The 24802-nt window shown below is 45.8% G+C and overlaps 2 protein-coding genes across 3 annotated transcripts; one reads left to right on the forward strand and one right to left on the reverse strand.

The window, feature by feature from the left end:
- The first annotated feature begins 215 nt into the window (after positions 1-215).
- On the forward strand, positions 216-990 carry LOC143838880 (uncharacterized). The gene is made up of 3 exons (XM_077340789.1): positions 216-502; positions 622-741; positions 875-990. Exons 1-3 carry the CDS (start codon positions 268-270, stop codon positions 988-990), a joined length of 471 nt encoding a protein of 156 aa, XP_077196904.1. The 5' UTR covers positions 216-267.
- A 388-nt stretch (positions 991-1378) lies between these two features.
- Positions 1379-19849, reverse strand: LOC143837934 (uncharacterized). 2 transcript variants are annotated; one of them, XM_077338459.1, is made up of 5 exons: positions 10434-19849; positions 3173-7542; positions 2533-2616; positions 2271-2354; positions 1379-1991 (listed from the first exon to the last, which is right to left on the reverse strand). In XM_077338459.1, exons 2-5 carry the CDS (start codon positions 3792-3794, stop codon positions 1462-1464), a joined length of 1320 nt encoding a protein of 439 aa, XP_077194574.1. In that variant the 5' UTR covers positions 3795-7542; positions 10434-19849; the 3' UTR covers positions 1379-1461. The 2 variants fall into 2 exon arrangements, with proteins under 2 accessions (XP_077194574.1, XP_077194573.1); XM_077338458.1 differs by having other exon boundaries at positions 3173-19849.
- Between the last annotated feature and the right edge of the window lie 4953 nt (positions 19850-24802).

The following is a 24802-nucleotide window of genomic DNA, read 5'->3' on the forward strand; positions in this document are numbered from 1 at the left end:
GGGAAGCCCCCCCTGGACATGAGGAGGCATATGGGTGAGTGCTGCCCTCGTTGTGTTTTGCCCTTAAACATGCATGGAATGACTAGCTGCCTCTTTCCCCTACTGTCCCCAATGAAATTCGAGAAAGTATTTAGATGCTGTCAACCCCCTCTGACTTAGCCCTCCAGTACTGTAGAACCACTTTGGTGTTTTGCCCTTAAACATGCATGGAATGACTAGCTGCCTCTTTCCCCTACTGTCCCCAATGAAATTCGAGAAAGTATTTAGATGCTGTCAACCCCCTCTGACTTAGCCCTCCAGTACTGTAGAACCACTTTGGTTATGCGCTTAGACTCTAACTGTGGTGTGTCCACCAGCTGTGTTTCATCTCTGTTTTGTGTGCTTTTACTTATGATTTGTCTTTTTCTTTGCCCAGCCACACAATCACCATCCAAGCTGGCAACAGCACCTGAGCGTGAGGAGGGGGAGGAAGAGGGACCTTCCACCTCGGGACAGGCTGCAGGTGAGAGTTTTATGTCTGTGAGGGAGACCCATGTGTGTGTACCCCCATGGAGCCATATGGGAGCCTGATGTGATGCTTCCTTTTGGAGTGTGATCAAATTCTTTGTTTGATTTCTATAGCTGAAACTGTGGAGGCAAGGCTGCGTGCGATGGAGGCCAGAGTTACTTCCCTGGAAGCTCAAGTGGCAGAGCTGAAAGGGGAGATTGAGCAGCAAAGGCAACAGAGGGAGGCGGAAGAACGTAGGTTATGTTCCCCACTGCCCAACTCTTCTCACACTGTGGCTAAGGCCACTTAAAAGTGTATGCATGTAAACTAAAGAAATTAGAAAATATGTGTGGCACTAATGTGTACTTTTTCTCCCTCCCCACACAGTTAAGAAGAAGGAGGATGAGGACCTCTTCCGCCGCAAAGTCCGGGGGTCCGTGGGAAGGTTGAGCAGGAGAGTGAGGGAGATGGAAGGGGCTGGGCAGGGGAGCAGTGGGACCTGAGTTTTGTTTCCTGTTTGTGTTTTGGGGTAGGGGTTGGGGGGGGGGCTCCAAGTTTCATTCCCTAATGTTTTTCCCCTGTTAAATGTATACTTTTGTTAAAAAAAATAGGTTTTCCAGGGGGGTGGGGGGTGGTGGTGCTGGTGGGGCTCCAAGTTTCATTCCCTAATGTTTTTCCCCTGTTAAAATGTTTTTTTAAATAAAATGTTATTGCAAATTTTATAACAAGACTCCAGTGTGACTTCTTAAACTCGCACATATTTAACCCCACACCACACTCCTAAAACTCCTTGAACTAACACCCCTCCAACCTCCAACCCACACAGCAGTACCACAATATACACAATCACTAGAGAGGCCGCTTTCGGCCTTGCAGATTCTACAGTAGGGTACACAGAGACAGAGTCAAAAATATAAACTTTATTCAACAAACAACAAAACACAGATAACATGAAATAGAAAAAGTGGGCAAAACTAGGAGGGGGAGTACTTGTCTGCTGGTTTTATTTTTCTCTTTCCGAGAATAGTCCTCCTTCGTGTTTGGGTGGAGGCATTCTGAGAGGGAGTCGGTGGGGTGGGTGCTGGAAGTGGTGGTGTTGGTGTGGGTGGTGGTGTGGGTGGTGGTGGGGGTGGTGGTGGGGGGGCGGGGGCGATTTGTGGAGGGTAGGCCCTTTCCATGACCACTACAGCCCTCTCCATGACTCTCCTTATCAGTCGCACCTCCTCCACGCCTTCGCGTAGGATTTGGTTTGTCTCTCTAAGGACTGCCCTCAATTTTCTCCCCTCCTGGGCAACGAGTGTGAGCATGGCTTGGTCAGCGGCAGCGGCACGCCGTGACTCCTCATAGCAGTGCTCAAGGAGCCTCTCTCCCACGCTTGTCAAGACGGAGACGCGCCTCAGCCTGCCGCGTTCCCTCGTAAGCCTCTCCTCTGCTGGGAGCGCACCTCTAGGTGGTGGGCTGCCTGGAGCCAGGGGTGGTTCCTCCTCCTCATCTGAAAGAACCTCTGTTGGCAAAAAATGAGAAACAAAACTGTTAGTAACATCAATAAAGTCAAAACACACCATGGTGGACATGGTGTTCTTTTTTGTCCCCGTGTTTTCCTGCCAAGAATTTAAACAGTCCCCGGCGAGCACATGGCTATTGTTTGTTTGCCCATGGTGTGCTTTTACTTTTGCCTACTTTCACAGCAGGACTCTCAACAATTAAAAGGGAGCACATGGTTAGTGCCTAGCGACATTGTCCTGCAGCTATGGCTCGAAAGGAACAGGTCATGCACGCTCACCATCTTGAATCTGTATCCGCCTGCGCCGTGCAGGAGGTCCAAGCACCCCAGGCTGTTCCTCCTCCTGTGTTCCGGGTATGAAATCTGCAAAAAAAGGAAAAAAAACAGATCTAGGACCAAAGGGTGGCAAAGCCAGCTTCAAAGCCTACACCAGCAACGCAGAGGGACTCTCTTCTTTCTCTTAGCAGTGCTGCTGCCCTGCACAAACAGAAAAGCACAAAGCAGTTAAAACAGCCCCCCCCCTATTTTTACTAATACTTACCAATGTTAGTTGATGCCCCCGAATCACTATCCACGTCAGGTGCTGCTGGAGACTCGAGGGGCCCCGTCCCTGGCAACTGTGTCTCTGTGGACAAGAGCAGAAAATAGTGAAAAATGAGCAAGCATACACCATGAACCACAAAGCAAGCTCCCAAAGTAGTGAGCCAAAGTACTGCAGAAGGCCTATGGGCGAGGCATGCAGCAAATATTTTGGGGCTGTTGGTTAAACATGACCGTTTCAAATACTAACCACATCAAGCACTCCACAGCCAACCATCTTATTAAATCTTTTAAAAATTAAAATTAAATTATAAAATCAAAACCGTTTCAAATAGTAAACACAGCAAGCACTCCACAGCCTACCATCTTTTAAAATCTTTTAAAAATTAAAATTAAATTATAAAATTAAAACCGTTTCAAATAGTAAACACAGCAAGCACTCCACAGCCTACCATCTTTTAAAATCTTTTAAAAATTAAAATTAAATTATAAAATTAAAACCGTTTCAAATAGTAAACACAGCAAGCACTCCACAGCCTACCATCTTATGCGTTGCAACGAACTGACGAGAAAACGATGCCCAAACGTCAGAACACACATTTGCTCAAAAGGAAATATAAAATAAAAAGAAAATCACTTACCGGAGGCAAGGGGCGTTTGCTCAGGAGCCTCCTCTGGCTCCCCAGGAACGATGGCGATGAGGTCCAGCGTTACCGATTCCGCGGCTCGTTGCTGGACGGGGGGTGGAGGGCGAAAGCCGGACGAGGTGCCCTCGCCGGGATCCTCCTCAGCGGGTGGTTCCTCGACCGGGGCAGCCGGCTTCCGAACCACCTTAAGGCTCCGGCCGACGCGCTTCGGCCTGCCGGATCCTTCCCCGTCTCCGTACAGCTGGCGCTGCTCCTCGAAGTAGGGGCAGGTAACCTTCTCGTTGCCGGAACCCTTATTATGGTTCACGGCACGCATATACTCTGCCCTCATTGTCTTGGTCTTCGACCGGCATTCAAGGCCGGTCCTGTTGTGGCCCAGGGCGCGCATCTTAATGGCCACTTGTTCGAATACCTCCCTATTCCTGTGGGAGGACTGGAACGCGTCCTGGATTTTCTCCTCCGAGAAAATCCCGATCAGGTCCCTGATCTCCGCGTCCCTCCAAGTTGGGCCACGGCCGGTTGCAGGGACGGACGAGGCTTGAGAAGACGATTCCATGTTGCTTTCGCTGGTAGCTGAGCAAAATGGTGGTGGAAGGTGCAGGGTGCAACGGATCATATACCTTCCCGCACACAAAGACAAAGGGACTAGCCGGCTCCTGATTGGTAGAGGGCAGTAGGGGACACGCGCATTGGCCACATTAGGTCACATGTCACGTTCAAAACTCCTCGCGCGGGAACAGGATCTGCTCCTAATGGCCAGATTGGCGCCCTTGTTGTTTGACTTAACGCATGCGCTGATTCGTTTACACGAGAGAAGAGCAGTTTGAACATGCAGCGGGAGCCATTTTAGGAAAATGTCCGCCATTACACAAACGCATGCCGGTGTTCAACCGAGAGCAAGTGCGGCAGTACTCGGCAGTTCCCCAATAATATTCACCAGCCACAGCATAAATCAACCAAACATGACATGTTACTGGCGTACGTTCGTTGGCACGCTCAGAGGAATGTTTTTTAAAATGATCGGGGGACGGCGACTCCGCTTGCCGGAGGTCTAGCTGCCAATGGAAGGGGTTGTCCGCACCCAAGCACAAGCACGCACCGGGAACCACACAAAGACCCACTACACATAAGCCGCCCCTCATGATATCACCTCGAATCATGTCTACTGAACCCCTGTAAGCTAAGCAGGAGACTGCGAGCGGCGACCGTTCGTTGGCACGCTCAGAGGAAAATTTTTTAAAATGAACGGGGGACGGCAACTCCGCTTGCCGGAGGTCTAGCCGCCAATGGAAGGGGTTGTCCGCACCCAAGCACAAGCACGCACCGGGAACCACACAAAGACCCACTACACATAAGCCGCCCCTCATGATATCACCACGAATCATGTCTATTGAACCCCTGTAAGCTAAGCAGGAGACTGCGAGCGGCGAATGTTCGTTGGCACGCTCAGAGGAAAATTTTTTAAAATGCTCCCTGTACGTTGACTCCGCTAGGACTGGCCGATGGTAGACGGGGTTTTAAGCTTTGGGCAAATTTTGGGAACGTGACGGTGTGTGCCACTGTGCTTGTGAAAAACTCTTGTGGTGTCCGGGCAGAATTTCCGAAAGTGATCGTGCTTGAAAGCCAGTCGCTGTCCCGTTGCCTCGTAGATCCCCGCTCGCTCGGAGAAAAAAAAAATGGCGAACAGTTCGCCGGAAGTTTGGAGGACAGGCTCGGGAGGAGGGACTTTGAAGAACCCGCAACAATGGTAACGCACAGGTCTTTAGCGCTACTGTTGCAGATTGGTTGCAGGAGTGTATCGCTATCCGGAGGGTGAATCCAGTTTTCTGGATTCCCCTAAAAGCGCTACAACGAAGCGCTTTTGGCGGGTCGGTTTCAGGATTGTTGCAGATCGTTGACGACGTCGTGCGTTATGGCAAATTAGTAGCGTTTTCAATCAGCAACCATTGTGCTATTTTTAAGCCGTGGGAAATGCCCCTGGATGTTAGCAATGTTGTGCAAAATGCCAAAAATATGGCATCTGCATAAATATTTCATTATATTTATTGGGTTCGGAATGGTATTGGTGTGTACGGTATTATTGTTTCAGCTCAGTGCAAGTGATGATCATACAGCATTTACACAGGATTATTAAAAGTTATCAATAAACAACACTGATTTAAAAGGGGGAACATTACAAGTACAAAAGGTAAACATTAACTTTGGGGAAAAATAACTGGAATATTTCTTAACAGGTACTGTGGAAAATATTGTTCATTTACTAGGTTGCTCTTATCCCATCCCCCCACAAGAAATATTAATTTTTGTACAGGGATGAATTAATAGAGCAAAAGTAAGTTAGATGGAATATAAGCAACATTTCAATAGATACACCACCAACATGTCCTTATAAGCTTCAGTGGGTCACGGGGGAGACAGATCAATATAATGTATGTTATAGCTAACATCAAAAAGAATAGATATATCACAGGGAAAAAATCTATCAATAAATTTAAAGCACTGTACCTAGCATTGTTATTCATAGCCTTTCTGCACAATTGTATTCCTTTTTTTTTTGATGTAGAAACTTTGAGCTTAATCCAATAGCTGTTAAACAATAAGAACAGCCTCTCTTTCAGGCTCTTTGCAGCTCACTAAATCATAAATGCACAACTGGAGGAATCTGTGACCTAAGTACATATAACAAGGGACCTTGAGTTTCCAACAGAGCAAAAAGCTGGAATGCACAGGGCCAAGCAGCCTCCAAAACATACAACTGGTCAAATGCTTAGTGAGGTCTTCAGCTTTTTTGTACCAGTGACCCCACTACTAACCTCATGACAAATTAAGTCTCTGGTGTGAAAAGGTTTTATTTTTTTATTATAGTATATATGACACATGATCTTCCTTTCTCCTCTCTATTATTACTAATAGTTAGGACACAACTTAGATGTGGACCACAGCCCCTGAATTGAAGATCAGTATCACTTTTCAGCTGAGTGCCTTACCTTAAAAATTATTTGTCCCTAAGGATTCAAAGAGAACCCTTAACAGCTTTTCATTTTATATGATAGTAAGCTGGCCATTTTCATACTGTATGAACAACCAAGTCATACAACAGGAAATTATGATAGGACATATGTCCAGTCTATTAACAGACATGGATTTGCCCCACTGATATCATGGACCACTCAGCAAATAAGCAGTCAACCTACTGTGAGGTAGAGTACACACAGGCCCTTGAAAGCAGACCTTGGAGCTTCCTGCATGATGTATAGCTCCTTAATAATGTCATCTAGCTGACTGTCCAGTATTGATTTTTCTGTAAAGCCAGAATCTGGATCCTTGGATTCATGAAACAATTTTCTAGATGCGAAAGGATGTCTTTATTCTCACAAACAGCAGATGGGGTTATAAACCTGTATGTGGACTGTTCTACCTTCAGATGACTGAATGATATTCCTAAAGACAGAAAACTAAACATTGGAAAAGAAGGTTCTAACCTAATTGAGGCCTTAGTTTGAGGAGATGCAGTATGTAATTCTCACACGGTAGCTAAGCACACTGAGATAATGTGCAGCTAACAATTTCACTCTCCACATGACAGTAAGATGATTAACATGAACTCCATAGAGAGGAATTGGGACCTGTTTGCTCATAGCAGCTCATCATATTGATTTCAGAACTGAGGATTTTTTTTTTATCTGGGGGATATGTTTAGAGAGATGTGTTTGGGACTCATGGACAATATGTCTAGGAATATGCATGCATGCAGATGCTTTAGGCTTGCCAGTTCCAGGTTGGGAAATGCCTGGGAATTTTGGGGATGGAACCTGGGGAGAGTGGGGTTTGGGAAAGGAATGGGTTATGATGCCGCAGAGCACCTTCCAAACCAGCCATTTTCTCCAGGTGAACTGTGGCCTGGAGATCAGTTCTAATTTCAGAGATCTCTAGCCTCCACCTGGGCACTTGCAACTCTAAGTGGATTACAGGGTGATTTCTATCTTTGCAAAATGGAAAATACTATAGGACTTGGCCCAGCAGGTGGCTGAATTTTAGTGGCCCTGTTCAACTATTCAAATCAATTTTTATGGTGTAGTTAATTAATACAGTTCAACATTTCTGTAAGTTTTGTTTTAGTTACTTTACCCTGGTTTCTTTAGCAAGCTCCGCTCATCTGAATGTTAGCATTTTGGGCGGGTGTAAAATATACAGTGTTGTCAAGTTGCAGTTGACTTAAGACAAGTGCATCAAGGCGTTTTAAGGCAAAAGAGAAGCAGAGGTGCTTTGTGCGGCCTTCCTGGGCGGAGTCTTCCTTGGTGGTCTCTCTTCCATGCTTAGCTTCCAAGGTCTCATTGACTATACCACATGGCCTTTGTGGGAAACTCCAAAAAGAAACAGAAAGAAAATCATTGTTCCAGTTTTTAAAAACTGAATAGCAGCTTCTCTCAGATCATACATGAAGTGGAAGATTACAAATGAACTGTTGAACCACACTAGAATTCTACTGTTAACATACTACACAGCAAACAGAAGAAGACACAATATATTAAGGGGGCACACAGTAGATTTGGCAACTTCCAAGGGGTGGCTGGAGATCTTCGGGGATTACAACTGGTCTGCAGAAGACAGAGGTCAGGTCACCTGGAGAAAATGGCCATGTTGGAAAGTGAAATTATATGGCGTTACATGCCACTGAAGTACCTTCCATCTTCAATCCCATCCTTCTCAGGCTCCACCCCCAAAATCTCCAAGTATTTCCAAGCCTGGAGTTTGCAAACTTAGCACACAGTGCTCCAGGTTCTTCTTATCAGTTGAACTGTTCCCCATCCCATAGACATTGGGCAGGTAAACTATAGTGGCTGGGATGCAAAGGGGGGGCATTAATTAGACAGAATTTTAATAGGGCAGGATAAAAATCCAGGAATGAATGAATGAAATCATACCTTTGATAGCCTTGCCTGTTATTGCCACTCCTACCAGCTCATGCTCTGGCTGGCAAAAGTTAACCAAATTACATGGGTGTCAGAGATGAATGGGAGGGTAATAAGGAAACGGTGGGTGAAGAAGATCAAAAACACAGCATTCAGTGAACATTTGTTGATATATCTATGCTTCTGTTCTCTTGCCCAGAGAATCTTAGAACAGCATCCATGTTTCAGCCCTTTACATTTTATCACCACAGGAAAAAGCTGATGGGATAGGAAACAGTATGATTGTTGCAAGATTACCTAGCAAGCTTCATAGACAGCTAGAGATTTGGACCTTGGTCTCCCCAGTTTTAATATGCCATATTACATCCAAGGGCAAGTTATGAGGGAAAAATGGCCTGGGAGGAAGTGGGACCTGAACCCACCCCTGTCTCTTCCACTAAGAGAGGGGGAAAGCCAGTCCTGTGCAGCTTGGCCAGACATCTCATCTCCTGCCTGCCTGCCTGCCTGCCTGCCTGCCTGCCTGCCTGCCTGCCTGCCTGCCTGCCTGCCTGCCTGCCTGCCTAGATAGATAGATAGATAGATAGATAGATAGATAGATAGATAGATAGATAGATAGATAGATAGATAGATAGATAGATAGATCATCTTCCTTCCTTTCTCTCTAATAAAGGTAAGTAAGGCTTCCATGACTGAGTAGGGATTTGAAAATGATTCTCCCAGATCCCAGTCTGATGCTGTGACCTATACAACACAGTGACATGTGTGAAGACACGTGTATTGTTTTTCTATTGCAATTTTGGTATGTTGTTAAAAATTTGATACGTGTTGAAAAATCTCTTCAGGAATAAATCTCTTTAGAAAATGCAATATGCTTCCCCCCCCCCACACACACACGCACAGTTCTAGTATTATGTCAGTACAGTGGCAGGAGACTGAAAGTACATGTTCAGATGAAGATTGAACTGGGGCTGCATTCAAACTTAGGGCAAACTAATTAAATTTAATTAACTCAATTAACTAATTCAATTAAACAGAGGTTTGTTGGCATCATGCACAGTCTGTGAGCTTCCCACACTCTTCTTGTCATATGATACATGAAGCTGCCTTATATCGAATCAGACACCATGAGTCTATCAAGATAAGCATTTCTACTTTGACTGGCAGTGGCTCTCCAGAGTCTCAGGTACAGGTCTTTCATATCAACAACTGGATTTTTTGAAAACCTCAGGTGGCCAGAGATTGAACTTGGAATGTTCTATGAGTGTCCCACTTATACCTTTTCTGCATGGTGGCACCCCTGCTGGGCTGCCGTCAGGTGTTTGAGCTGTGGCCAGTTGCCCCGGCTCTTCCTAGGTCCAGATGGGGGAAGATTTTCCCTGTCAGACCTGGGCCACCCCAGACTAGTGCCTCCAAACAAGGCAGCCCAGGCAGAAAGGTTCTGCCACATGGGAGCAGCAGAGGCTTTTTTTCCTTTCCTGTTACCAGGTTCCTAAACAAACAAACAAACAAAAATGCCCCAGGTGGCTTGGTGGTGCTGCACAGTGCTGCAGAGCTGCTTAGGGTATTTTGTATCCCTTCCGAGACACCATAGTCAGCCCAAGGTGGGGAGAAGAGACGGGCCTGAACGACGCGACTCTTCCATGCCAGATGTGCCTGACCCAACATAGGCCCCGATGGCGGCCGTGCACAGAAGGGAACTGAGAAATATCCACATTCTCTTGCCGCAAGGCAACAGAGGGCCTGAATCAGGCTGGCACTGGGCCAGGCCTGTGCTACTGCCAACGTCATCTGGAAGAGGGGATTTGCCCCGCAGCCAGATGAACACCAATCCAGGCAGAATTCCCCATGCAGAACAGGCATCAGAGCTTGGTTTAGCCATTCCCATCAAGTGCCACACATGAGAGGCAGAGGGGAGAAAGGACAGTAATGCATTTATAACAAATTAGTTATGATCGAACCCAGTACCCTTCTGTTTAATTTGCATTGTGAAAGCTCAGTATTTAACTCAGTATTTTCATGCAGCCATCAGCATGAACAGTGTAAAATAAAATGAGGGTTTCAATTGAGTGTTTTCAACTGAGCTTCCCTGTATATTCAGTGCTAGAGATTTTTTCTTCCCATCCCACATGCAAGCATTTCAGTCAGCTGAGTATCCACCAGTCTCCATACATCAAAATTCACTTTCTATAGCCTCTCTTAAGAGAGACAACTTGCATGAAATATTTAGCGATCTATAGAGAATCCTTTTTTCAACTCAAATACTTGTTTTACTTGTTGTTTCTTAGCCAACAGCCTTTTCATATTGTGAATATTTGCTGTTCTAAAGAGAAGTGTCTAGTTACCCATCAGCTTGCGTCTTATCTCTTATTGCAAAACCTTTCAGGCTGGGTATGTTCATGTCCTTTCACAGCGCAGTTCACTTGGAGACAAAAGCAAGAGAATTTGTTTCAGATGAACTATTTCCTTTTAACAGACACTTTCCAGCTCACTAAAGTTATCTTCAAATAATAGAAACCGAAAGGGAACTGAGAATTGGGATTCCCCCTCCCCAAAGATCAAGACAGGGAAAAAATTCATATGCATAGTAGAAATACCAATGATATTTTTAGTTAATTGCTATGTATGTATCAATTTAGTGGTTCTACTCAGATACCACACAAAACCACAGATGAATTAAACTAACCCCTATTTGTGTCACTGCCTAAATGTTGTCCACCACACCAACAATGAAAAGTATTAGGGTTCATCAGATCAGAATCTGAAAAAGTTTGAAGTTTATTTTTAGCAGTGCATTTATCTATAGTTTTGCATGATTTACAGACATAGACATCCTGATAATCTTGGATTAATTTAGGGGTCCTTATCCCTTTTGAGCTTGTGGTACTTTTGGAATTCTGGCATAGTGTGATGGCTGAGAGTGGAGCAGCCACAAAATGACTGCCACAACTGACTTTTAATGATGATTCTTGGGCTGTGGTGGCATCAGCTGCCAACACAACATTTATTTCAAAACCCACATAGCCAACGAGATCTACAATGTCCAGTCAGAAGCCTTGCTTGGCAAAATCCCCACCTGACCCCACCTTCTGTCTAATAACACTTAGTAACAGGAAAGGTATCAGTGGGCAGCATGGCATCCACAGACACCACACTGGAGACCCCCAGTTTAATCCTTGTTTGTTCCTTGGCAATCTCTCAGGCTACAAGAAAAGGCAATAAAAACAGCATTTGTTTATTCTTACAACAACCCTGTGAGATAGGTTAGTAGAGTAGCCCAAGTTCAATCAGCAAAGCTGACAGTTACTAAGAACGAAGTGGCTGATGCTACTCATCCCTTTTCCAAAGCAGCAGCTGACATAGTGCCATAAGATCTTGGTGTTTTCTTTAAAAGGTTAAAGCCAAACCTGTAGCTGTATAGAATGATAGCCCTCAGGGGCAACAACAATACTTCTAGCCTTTCTACCTTGTATCAGCAAAAGGCAAGAAAAGGGTGGGAGGTCCGAATCACGCATACAGGCTAGCTGCTCATAATTTCATCCCCCAAAAGGTGTTTTTTCCTCTTTTCAGTCAGTGATGCAAACCTTGACAGTGATGCAAACCTGCCTAAAAATAGTTTTCATTACCTCAGAAAAATGTGCAGGGTTTGTTAGACCTATTGTACGAGGACTTCTGTCAAGATTTCAGACTTGTAAATAAGACACAACTGTATTTCAAGATGGTTGTTTATTCAAGCTGTTCTCTCAGGACGTTCATAGACTATTCTGGCGCTTACAATTCAAACCAGCACATTTATTCCCTTAGTTTTCCCACCCTTCCACAACCATTACTTTTTCAGAAACAAGCAAGTCATAATATCAAGAGGCCCAAGTGCAGAGTCTGGGAACCTCGCCAAAAGAGGTAACTGGGCAGCAAGCAGTGACCTTGAGGTGAGCGCCTAAATCTAACAGCCAGACTGAATGAGCAAAATGGTTACAGAGATGTTCAGAGCAAATTGTTACAATCATGGCAGAAACCAGATGATTCTGACAACTTCCAAAGCATGGAACAAATCTCCTTTTCCACATAACGTCTCTGTTGATATTTGAGCAGAAGGCTGCACTAAGTGGCTAACAGCAAGCTCCTATAGTTTAAGGCTTTTTATTATAAAGCTAACACCTTGATATATGAAGAACAGATTCTGCCAAAACTGCCTAGCTAATATATATATTGGCAACTAACTCTTAATGTGGTTTCCGTCCAAAACAACTGGAACTTATAGCTTATCTTTAGGACAGCTTCTTACAGCTTGCAATTCTTCATCCAGTTATCATCCAGTTGTGAGGAAGATGCAAAAATTTAGGTGATACAGGAAATATGTTGACAATTAATGATGTGACTATGAGATGTGTTTTCTAGGGAATCAAAATAAAATAGGCCTCTAGTGACACCTTAAAGACTAACAACATTTATGTCAGCATCAGTTTTCACGATTCAGCGCCCGTTTCACACATCCGTTAGGCTGATACATTTATATACCCAATGGGAGGAGGAGTAGAAAGGTGTTATAAGGCTGGTCTCATTTAAAACAGTGTATGAAACTGGCCTCTCTTTGTAACATCTCCGCACTCAAATTTTTCTGCTGCAAATATACACATATTAGCTGGATGGAATGGACATACACTACATGCATCTGATGAGGCATGCTGAGACTCATAAAAGCTCAGCTGGAATCAACTTCATTAGTCTTTAAGGTGCTACTGGATCCCTGTTTTGTTTTTCTGCTACATAAAAACATGTCTTGCCCATCTAGAGCATTGGTCACTTCGAAAGCACATCATGATATAGAATGTATTCTGTAAACTCTGGTAAAAGTTTCTCAGTTTGTCACAATGGATCAAATTCTCTCTTTGGAAAATCCCTGAAGTTCATTTCATTCATGTTCTAATTTGAAAAGCCAGACGCGAATGTTTCCAAAAAAACATGGCTGTCACAATGTTTACAAATGCAGCTCTGGAAGGAAAGAGGAGCCATCTGCTGAGAAGCAGCTCTAATCCTACTCAGGTAATGGACCTTGGACTAGAATTGACAGGACACCGTTAACTGCTATAATTATACTGAGCACTGAGGAACAGTCAAGCCTTACTCAACCTTCAATGCCTTTGTAAATATGAGTTAAATGTACTTGTGCAGCAAGGCCCCCTGGGATCTGCCGCCCTCTGCCATCTTGCTTGCCCCTTTAAAGAATAATTCAATCTGCTCTTAGGCTGAGTTGTCAACAAAGTTATTTTTTCTCTACCGCGGTTTTACAGCTGTGCACTTCTCTCGTTCTCCTACCTCTGTCACACCCACCCCCTCGTGCTCCTTTCCTGCCTTTTTATGAAGAAGAAAAGTTGGTTCTTATATGCCGCTTTTCCCTACCCGAAGGAGGCTCAAAGCAGCTTACAGTCGCCTTCCCTTTCCTCTCCCCACAACAGACACCCTATCTCTCTACCTATGTCCCACATCCTCTTCTTAAACTGCTGTGCCCACTCCCTGCTCCAGGTTCCCTTCCTCCAGGGTGTCACTGGTTTCTGCTGTTGCTCCTGTGGATAAGTATTCTTGTCTTTCAGGTCTCTGGGCATCGTCCCATGGCTCATTTGCCCCTCACTGAGGGATTTGGGGCTGGGAGTTATGTCCCCCCCCCTATGGGCACACTGAGGCTTGGCTTCCCCTCTCCACTGCATTTCTTCAGTGTGCTCCAGGCAAATCTCTTTCCCGACTGTGTCTCTTCAGTCTGCTCCAGGTAAGTCTATTTCCCGCCTGACTTGTCTCCCTATCCCTATCCCTGTCTCTCCCCCCCCCCGGTTCCCTTTCCTCCAAAGCCCCACTGCCGCATGGTTCACCGCATGACTCAGCTCCACCTCCATCTGCCTTCTCCATCATCCCACTCTTTCTTCCCCCGGCTCCGGGTGGCTCCCCACCGCATTGACCATGGAGGGTCTTACCTCCACTGTCTTCACCACCTGTGGCCTGGCGACATCAGTCCCCGCCCCCCCCCGCTGCTTCCCTGAGACACTCAGAGTCACGGGACTCCTTTTGGTCTCAAGTTGTAGTTGGGCCTGCAAGTCTGAGCATGTACATGGGCCGCTCACGGGCCCAGGGCTCTGCCACATCCATGACAGGACTAGGAAATTCATGTGGTACTATGGACACTTCATTCAACAAAGCATTCAACAAAGCATTCAACTCCTGCTAGGGTTGCCAGCTCCTGAAAAAAGCATTTGAAACAGGTCTCTTCTACAAATCAGCTGAGGGATCCTGGAGGCTTTTTTACTTTCTCCCGGGCATAGATCAGGAGTCACTGGAAGAGGGGGCTGGGGACAACTGTGAATTTCCTGCATTGTGCAGGGGGGTGTACTTAATAAACCTTGGTGTCCCTTCCAGTTCTGTGTTTCCTTGCTAAACCACAGATTTGTTCAGAGTATATTTGTTATGTATACTGTGATTGTAACTCACACTGAGGGGTGAAGAACTTCACGAAGATTTCTGTGTAATGTTGTATGATGATGATGATGTCATCCATTCAGTCATTTCCGACTCTCAGCGATTCTATAGGAAAGTCTTCGCCATGCGTCCCAGTCTGACTGCTTCTTTTAATTGATTCATGGTCATCCCTATATCGGCTTTGATTGTGTCAAGCCACTGGATCCTTTGGCAACCACGTTTCCTTTTGCCGCTGATCATGCCGAGCATTAATGATTTTTCTAGTGAGTTTGATCACATGATGTGTCCAAAGTAAGTGAGCTTTAGACCAAAGAAAGGTTGGGGACCGCTAATGTAAGGCATCCCATAGTTTCTTGTGATCAACACAGTCAAATGCTTTCGAATAAACAATAAAGCACTGATAGATGGCCTTTTGATATTCGTGTGTTTTTTCAAGAATCCAGTGCAAGTTGCAATGTGGTCTTGGGTGCCGCGACCATGTTGAAAACCAGCCTGGACATCTGGTAGCTGAGCATCAATGGTTGATTTGAGACGGTTCTGGATGATCTTCATAAAATTTTACTTGCGTGGGAGATCAGGGCTATAATTCAATAGTTTGAGCAGATGCAAGCATCACTTCTTTAATAATGGGATAAAAACAGATATTTTCCAGTCTATTGGCCATGTGCCAGTTTCCCAGACTTTTTGGCATAATGCTGTGATTAGTGTTTGGTGCTTCAGGGCCCGAAGCACCCGGTCGCTCTGATGGAGCCAGCACTGCACTGGGCGCACACACAGAACTCTGAGCCTGTGAGTGTGCCCGCTGGCGTGCTGATGCCTGCACCTCCCCTCTCCCCCTGTGGTGCAGCACTGGCTGCATCAGGAGTGACTGGCCGCTTCAGACGCCGAAGCACCCAACCCTAGCTGTGATTGCTGCTGCTGGAACAGATCTTAGTAGTTCCACTGGATTGTTATCTGTGCCAGGAGCCTTATTATTTGGGAGCTATTGCTGAGCCCAGATCACTTCTTCTTCTAGTATAGGCGGTTCCAATTCATGTTGTGTGTTTTTGGCTGGTGACTGAGGCACCTTGATGTTTGCATACAATTTTTCTGCATATTGTCGCCATCAATCTTTGATGTTGGTTTGGTCAGTCAAGTCTTTTCCATTCTTGTCTTTGATGGTTACTTTATGAGCAGTGAAGGTGCTCCAAACTTGTTTCACCTGAGCAAAGAGGCTTCTGGTGTGGCCCCTAGTACACTCCTCTTCAAGTCACTTGCATAGTTGCACCCAATATGTGTCCTTATCTTGTCTAGCAGCACGTTGAAAATCTGCTTTTAGCCTCCTGAATTCATCTCTCATGCCATCAGCTTTTGCTGCTCTTCGTTTTTCAGCAATTTTGATGGTGTCAGATGTTAACCAATTGCATCTTCTTTCTTGCTTTTTGTATGTTCTAAAGCAGCTTCTATATTAGACTGAAATTCATGCCACAAGTCCTCGGGTAGCTTCTAAGTAGTATCAAGCAGTTCAAATTTGTTCTTCACTTCTATCGCATATGATGGCAGAATCTTGATGACATCAAACTTCTTTGGAGGTACATTTTTCTTGATATTACGTAATCTGACTTTCAACTTGGCAACCAACAGTTCGTGATCAGAGCCACAATCTGCTCCAGGAAATGTTTTCACTGCTCAAACGGAGCTCCACCATATCTGACTGCAAAGGATAAAGTTGATCTGATTACGGTGTATGCCATTAGGGCTTCCTCTTTAAGAAAAGCTTGGCAGCCTTGACCAATCAGGGCTTCTCTACCACGGAGTCAGCCCTGGCCAATCAGGACTTCTCTACCACAGAGTCTGCATCAAATGCGAAGCAGGCGAGTTCCTCATGGTTTCTCAATCTGATTCTTAAAATTATTGAGGGTTAAAAAAACTCTAAGATATTGGGCAATAAAGTTAGGGTCACTCCAGATCAATCATGCTTGTTGCAGAGGGAAAATTTAAATTGGACAAAATCAAAATGGAAATTGCATTCAGTGGAGATGGCAGGAACTGAATCATGCAGAGTCCACCCAGGTTACTGGCAGAGAACTGTCGCCCTTCACCAGTGGCTTGTTCAGTATTTCGTGGACTGGGGGGCCTACAATGAATTTCTAGCAGCCCTAATGGAACTTGAAAAATTCTGCAGGGCCTGCAAAAGGGAGCTCCTTTGCCAGGCATTTGGTTGATGTCAACCAGAACCAATCACCTTCCATGCCTCCCCCAGCCTCCATCCCATGAAAATCACCGCCAATATGACCAACCCATGGGGCCGTTAGTATGCTGTTGTTTGAATTATTGTTCTCACCATTGTTCTACAGTTCTATCATATTGTTCTATTGTTATTACTGTACTATTACCGGTTATAACTACTGAGTTATCTGTACTGTTCCTTCTTCCACTAACCAACACTGACCAACAGGCAAGAGTTGGTGGATGAGGTGAAGGAGGTGGGGACCCTAGGGGCTCCACCTGGAGGTTAGCTACCCCTGAGTTGGAAATATTCCTGGAGGTTTGGAGGTGGGACTTCAAAATCGTACAATGCCTCACAGTCCAGCCTTCAAAGAAGCCATTTTTGCCTGCAGTTGGGAGGGAGTGGTGTAGGCGTGTCCCTCCTGGGCTATGGCCAGCCCTTACCAGCAACTGTTTGTATTCTGGGGCGCAGACAGGCAGACCAGCATCAGTCTTGTGAGTCTGGAAAGTGCAGGAAGATCTAAATAAATACTTACAGCCTGAAACTGTAAATAGTGAGAGGGAGAGGAAGGAAAGATGATTGGAAAATGCTTTGAGACACCTTAGGCCTACTGGGTCACTGCGGCCCATTCCCAGTTCTCTCAGGCCCCACATCCCTCACAGGTTGACTATTGTGGGGAGACAAAGGGAAAAGGTGTTTGTAAACTGCTTTTAGACTCCTTGGGGTAGTAAACAACAGGGTACAAACATCCGTTCTTCTAAGGAGCAACCATGAAAGAAGCATGTGGGCACATAACATTTTATCACCACTGAAAAAATGCAGAAGAAGGAACAGGGTGGACACCTGTGTACTTTGTCTACCCCATGTGTATTAGGGCAGAAGGTCATTTCAGTGTCTGTGGCCTAATTCCCAGAAGAAGGGAAATGACGCAGAACTGGGGGGAATTGGTTGCCATGTAATCTTCCCCTAAGAAGAGTCTCCAGTCTGATTTTCCTTTCACATATTTGAAGACATGGCTCTGGAAAGCTCATCTGTAACTATGCCACAATTCCCAGTGTTCTCCCACACTCAACGAACATTCCAAACCACAGGTTCTTGACACCCATATCTCTACACCCAAGCCCTCATTTGCCACTATGCCACCACAACCTCCCACACAACACACACATTCAACCCCATGCCCTTACAGACTGGACAACTCCTCCCCTTCCTCTTCCCACTGCCAAGCTCTAGCACTTGTTGTATTCTTGGATACAATGGGCTTTGCCCCTAGTAAATAAATAAATACAATTGTAGAATGGTTGTGGGTATGTATACAAAGTCTATAAAATAAAATGGAATCAGGAGAAGCTGAAGCATTATTCCTTCTAGTATTTAACCTGCATTAGACAGAGAGCACAGAGAAACCCCACCCAAAGCAAAAGGATCCTTTCATTTCCCTCAAACTCTCCAAATGCAAGGCAGAAATTAATATGATCTATCCTCAGCTTTTTAAGTTTACTCCTGGATTAATTTACATCCATGTTGGCTGCTTTAACCTTTCACTAGCTGTATGCAGCAATCAAGGGCATGGCTTGGTAACCATTCTGTGACCAAGGATGAAAACATTATCTAAGTTATCAGTTGCTCTATAAAAACTGAGAACTTCAAGAGCAGAACTAGAGAATTACTCAAAAGCTAAGCCTCCTTCCCACCCTGCTGTGTCTCTGTCATATTTTGGCAGGAAAGAACGGCATATTCAACCATCCTGCACATTCTGAAATCAGCGAACCTTTATTTCAAGAAGGAACAATGTAAAGAATCCTGTTTTGGGGATATATTAGTATGGACATGTCATTTAAAAAACCCTTTTAAAATAGAAAGTAACACTAACAGCTTGACAGTTTCCCTAGGATTTCATCTTAAATTGTACTGGAAAATTAGAATGGCACAATCTATAGATTTTGCTCTGTTTAAAAATATCGATAATTTGGGCATCAGATAATTCTTGATCTCCTGACAAAGTACCAGGAAAATGATAAATGCTGAAGTGACGTGGGGGGACCACAATGACAAGGCTTGTACAGGTGATACTTTTAGAAAGTTTACATATCAGGAGTATTATCTTACAGGAACATGTCTTACAGTATACTGCCCTGAGCCGCATGGGAGGGAAGTATATAAATTAAATAAATAATAACAACAGTGTAAACAAAGGGCACTAGGAAAAATCTATAACTACAGATATATGTAGAATTGCATATGCACATAGACAAGTGAATACACTAGGCCCATTATTAACAGAACATAGCCCATCCTTGTCAACTGCCAAATTGGGTTTCTTCAAATTGCCTTTCAACGAGAAGACACCATGTCTTTAAGTATCCTACTAGGCAGAATAAGCACATCTCCTCCTCTTTCCTCCATGGATCTGTTACCCACCTTGAGCTTCGTAGAGCATCTTGATATGCAAAGCACTGCTGGCCCTTAGCTGCACTTAAGTTTCTTTTTGAGTTGTTGGTCTCTGTGCACCACTGAAGGATATTGTGATGGATTTACTTTTTTAGAGGCTTAGAAGTGGTACACAAACAGAATAAAGGACTGTCACGGGTTAATTCTTCATAGAACCAGAAAGCCTTGAGTGACAGGCTGCTCCAAGCAATCTGATTGGTTAGCATCGGCTGAGCAGAAAATGACTGAGGAGAGGGTCAGTCAAATTTCCATTTTGACTGGGTTGAGTACTGATAATTAGACTTTCTTCATTCAAGGCAGAATTCTGCCTGTCAGCACTCACCTCAGTTCTTCAGCCAAACAGAAACATGATTAGGGTGGCTCAGGATTTTTTATCCTTTCTGTGACTTAGTCACACTAGCAATGAGTTTTCTTCTGGGCTGAAGAAATCTGGCTGTCCCACTCTGCCATCTGTACACCGTCCGTGGCGCCGCGGGCACCACGGACTAAATAAACGAGTAAGGCGTTCTGGGGCGGGATGTGTCCGGGATGAGGAAGGGTCCGGATTGGGCCCTTCCTCATGACAGACAATCGGAGGGACCTCTGATTCCCAGCCCCAGCAACTGCGAACCGCGCGCAGCGCGGCTCGCAGTTGCTCCCGGCCTGATGCGGCGAGAGGCGCTTCGCGCCTCTCACCACGTCAGGCCGCCGCCCGAGGGAGCCCCTGGCAGTTGCGCGGAGCGCGGCTGCCGGGGGCTCCCTGCCCGGCAGCCTGACGCGGCGAGAGGCGCAAAGCGCCTCTCGCTGCGTTAGGCCGCCGCTGCAGAAATACCGCCGGCAAGTCGCCCAACCCAGCAGCCGAAAAACTCCCAACCCAGCTCAGATGCGGACCGCAGCTGCCGGGGGCTCCCTGCCCGCCCGCCACCGCAGAAATACCGCCGGCAAGTCGCCCGACCCAGCAGCCGAAAAACTCCCAACCCAGCTCAGATGTGAACGGCGACGGCGGCCGAAGAGCCGCCATCAGTCGAGGAAGCGGTGCCGCGATCGCCGGCGCCGCCCGCCCCGGAGAGAACACCGGTGCCCGGCCCGCAAGCGGCGGAGGGGCTATGCTTCACCGCGCCGCCGAGGCTGCGCTTAGCCGCAGCCAGCGCTATGGCCCGCCGAGAAGGAGCCACGTCAGGAGCCGACCAGGAGCAGCCTTCAGGAGCCGTAGAGGTGCCGCTGAGGAGACGCCGCAGCCCAGCGCGCCCAAACCGCAGTCCAACCCACTGAGGGTCCGCCGGGAGCCGCCGCCCGCCTCCTCTTTCAGGTCGCCTTCCATCCCTCGCTCTGGTCCCCGCCTGCTAGCGCCCATTGTATCCTTTATACAATGGGCTTTTTTACTAGTAGTATTATATTTTGGCAGTTGGCTCAGCCTAGGAACCTGAGGGAAGGATCAGGAGACCTCTTTAAGTTAAGCAACAAATGGCACACAAGACGTTTTGAAATGCAAAAATAAAGAATTTTATTTAATAGAGAAGAGCCTCTTGTGGCGCAGAGTGGTAAGGCAGCAGATATGCAGTCTGAAAGCTTTGCCCATGAGGCTGGGAGTTCAGTCCCAGCAACCGGCTCAAGGTTGACTCAGCCTTCCATCCTTCCGAGGTTGGTAAAATGAGTACCCAGCTTGCTGGGGTGTAAATGGTAATGACTGGGGAAGGCACTGGCAAACCACCCCGTATTGAGTCTGCCAAGAAAACGCTAGAGGGCGTCACCCCAAGGGTCAGACATGACTCGGTGCTTGCACAGGGGATACCTTTACCTTTACTTTTTATTTAACAGAGAGTCAGGTGTAATCAGGTGCTGAAATCTCTGAGGTAAAAACCAATACAAACATAGACTTTAGTTCTTGAGGGTTTTTTTTCCCCAGAGTCTTTTATCTTTATGATAGCAACTTGGCTTTTGTTTGGTTTCCAGAGCCCAAACGGCTTATCTTGAAACACCAGTACTCATCTTCAACGGCGTAGAGCGAGGTGGTTCTTGGGGCTTTTGGAGCTCCAAAATAGATTTCAGGCCCTTGCATAGGAGGTGCGTCAACGAGGGAAGAGGTCCCAAAACAAAGTCTAAGACAAAGTTAAGATGCCACGGGGGTAGAAGGAAAGGGTGTTGAGAAGAAAAGAAAAAGGAGAGTACTGGTAATTGGAGACCCCCTGCTAAGAGGAATGGATCGCCATGTGGCTGGGCCCAACCCCCTAACCCGAGAGGTGTGTTGCTTGCCAGGGGCAAAAATTAAAGACATTTCAGAACGGCTGCCCAAACTCCTCCAAGCTACGAACCGCTACCCATTTGTGATGGTCCATGTGGGAACGAATGACATGTCCGTGAATACCATCGCTCCTATAAAAACAGACTATCAGGATCTAGGTAGGAAGCTCAAGCAAATGGGGGCACAAGTGGTATTCTCTTTAATCTTGCCTTCAAGGGAAGAGGAATGCGTCAGGAGAGGAAGATAATGGAGGTGAATCAGTGGCTGCGTAGTTGGTGCCGGCAGGAGAGATTTGGTTTCTGGGACCATGGGATAGGCTTTCTTGAGGAAGGCCTACTAGCACCTTTGTGTGCAGTTTGAGAAAATATCCAAGCGGCAGGACCTTGTCATCATGGGTGACTTCAATTTCCCAGATGTGTGCTGGGAGAGCGTCTTCAGTCATGCAACTTTCTGACCTGCCTGGCTGACAATTTCATTTATCAAATGGTAGATGAACCCACAAGAGGTTCAGCCATACTGGACTTAATACTGACCAACAGGCAAGAGTTGGTGGATTAGGTGAAGGAGGTGGGGACCCTAGGGGGAAGTGACCATGTCCTCATAGAATTCCTTTTGAGATGGGGAGCAAAGGAAGCTTGTAGCCAGAAGCGGATGTTGGATTTTCGTAGTTCAAACTTTAATAAACTCAGAGACATGATGAGTGTCATACCATGGACGAGAATGCTGGAAGGGAAGGGAGCATGTGAAGGATGGGCGCTACTCAAACAAGAGCTATTGCATGCTCAATCAATGACTATCCCAGAAAGACAAAACACTGCAGGAGCTCTAAGAAGCCTATTTGGATGAACAGAGAACTTCAAGAGGAACTAAGAAAGAAAAGGGAAATGTTCAGGAAATGGAGGGAAGGACAGAGCTCTAAAGAATAGTACCTACACGTTACTAGGCACTGTAGATCAATCATCAGAAAGGCCAAAGCTGAGAGTGAGCTAAGATTGGCCAGGGAAGCCCACTGTAACAAGAAATGATTTTTCAGCAAATGTGAGGAGCAAACGTAAAGTAAAGGAGGCAATAGGCCCACTGTTGGGTGCAGATGGACAAACTCTAACGGAAGATGCAGAGAAAGCAGAAAGGCTTAGTGCCTATTTTACATCTGTTTTTTTCCCACAGGTCAAAGGGTTTAGGCACATCTAGAGATGACAGTAGCCAAGAGATAGTGTCTGGGTGGCAGGTTGACATGGATAGAGAGGTTGTTGAGAGGCATTTAGCTGCACTGGATGAGTTCAAATCCCCTGGGCTGGATGAAATGCACCCGAGAGTGCTCAAAGAACTTTCCGGAGAACTTGCACAACCCTTGTCCATCATCTTCGGGACCTCTTTAAGGACTGGAGAGGTCCCGGAGGACTGGAAGAGAGCAAAGGTTATTTCAATCTTCAAAAAAGGAAGGAAGAATGATCCGGGAAACTACAGACCAGTGACTCTGACCTCTGTAGTGGGGAAGATAATGGAGCAGATATTAAACGGAGCAATCTGCAAACATCTGGAGGACAATTTGGTGATCCAAGGAAGTCAGCATGGATTTGTCTCCAACAGGTCCTGCCAGACCAACCTGGTTTCATTTTTCGACCAAGTAACAGGTTTGCTGGATCGGGGAAATTCGGTTGATGTCATTTACTTGGATTTTAGTAAAGCTTTTGACAAGGTTCCCCATGATGTTCTGATGGATAAGTTGAAGGACTGCAATCTGGATTTTCAGATAGTTAAGTGGATAGGGAATTGGTTAGAGAACCGCACTCAAAGAGTTGTTGCCAATGGTGTTTCATCAGACTGGAGAGAGGTGAGTAGCGGGGTACCTCAGGGCTCAGTGCTCGGCCCGGTACTTTTTAACATATTTATTAATGATCTAGATGAGGGGGTGGAAGGACTACTCATCAAGTTTGCAGATGACACTAAATTGGGAGGACTGGCAAATACTCCAGAAGATAGAGACAGAGTTCAACAAGATCTGAACACAATGGAAAAATGGGCAAATGAGAACAAGATGCAATTTAATAAAGATAAGTGTAAAGTTCTGCATCTGGGTCAGAAAAATGAAAAGCATGCCTACTGAATGGAGATGCGCTTCTAGGTAATACTGTGTGTGAACGAGACCTTGGGGTACTTGTGGGTTGTAAACTAAACATGAGCTGGCAGTGTGATGCAGCGGTAAAAAAGGCAAATGCCATTTTGGGCTGTATCAACAGAGGCATCACATCAAAATCACAAGATGTCATAGTCGTATTGTATACGGCACTGGTCAGACCACACCTGGAGTACTGTGTGCAGTTCTGGAGGCCTCACTTCAAGAAGGATGTAGATAAAATTGAAAGGGTACAGAGGAGAGCGACGAGGACGATCTGGGGCCAAGGGACCAAGCCCTATGAAGATAGGTTGAGGGACTTGGGAATGTTCAGCCTGGAGAAAAGGAGGTTGAGAGGGGACATGATAGCCCTCTTTAAGTATCTGAAAGGTTGTCATTTGGAGGAGGGCAGGATGCTGTTCCCATTGGCTGCAGAGGAAAGGATACTCAGTAATGGGTTTAAACTACAAGTACAACGATATAGGCTATATATCAGGGGGGGAAATTTCAGTCAGAGTAGTTCAGCAGTGGAATAGGCTGCCTAAGGAGGTGGTGAGCTCCCCCTCACTGGCAGTCTTCAAGCAAAGGTTGGATACACACTTTTCTTGGATGCTTTAGGATGCTTTGGGCTGATCCTGCATTGAGCAGGGGGTTGGACTAGATGGCCTGTATGGCCCCTTCCAACTCTATGATTCTATGAAGTTTTAACTGACAAGGTCTCTAAAAGTAGTTTCAAACCACAGCTGACCAGGGATAGCTGCACTACTCAGAGCCAACTCCCTGTTTGAGTGGGTAAGGAATTTTCTTCTTTTTAGAAGTTCTATATTCTTTCTTGTCCCCTTAGCCTGAATGGAAATCACTGCCTACTTCCCAAACTTCCTTGCCAACTTTCCCCCCAATTCTCTGTACTAAACCAGTCTCAGCTAAGGCTGAAATAAGACTCTCATCAATAAAGGCAGAAATCTGACTGACCTTCTCAGCATACAGCTTTCAAGTCTTTCTCTGCTCAGCTGATGCTAACTAATCAGACTGATTGGAGCAGCCTGTCGCTCAAGGCTCTCAGTTTCTATGAAAAATTAACTTTTCATAATGCTTTACTCTGTTTGCATACCACTTCTGATATAGTCTTTCCAGTATCCAAACCCCTTCTCTTGAAACACTAGTACTCATCTTGAGTTTTTAACTGACCCTTAGGGTCAATAAACACAGTTTCTATGCACATCAGACCAAGGATCTCTGCACTCTTCAGAGC

This window comes from Paroedura picta, chromosome 5 (genome assembly GCF_049243985.1).
Source record: "Paroedura picta isolate Pp20150507F chromosome 5, Ppicta_v3.0, whole genome shotgun sequence".
Lineage (NCBI taxonomy): Eukaryota > Metazoa > Chordata > Lepidosauria > Squamata > Gekkonidae > Paroedura > Paroedura picta.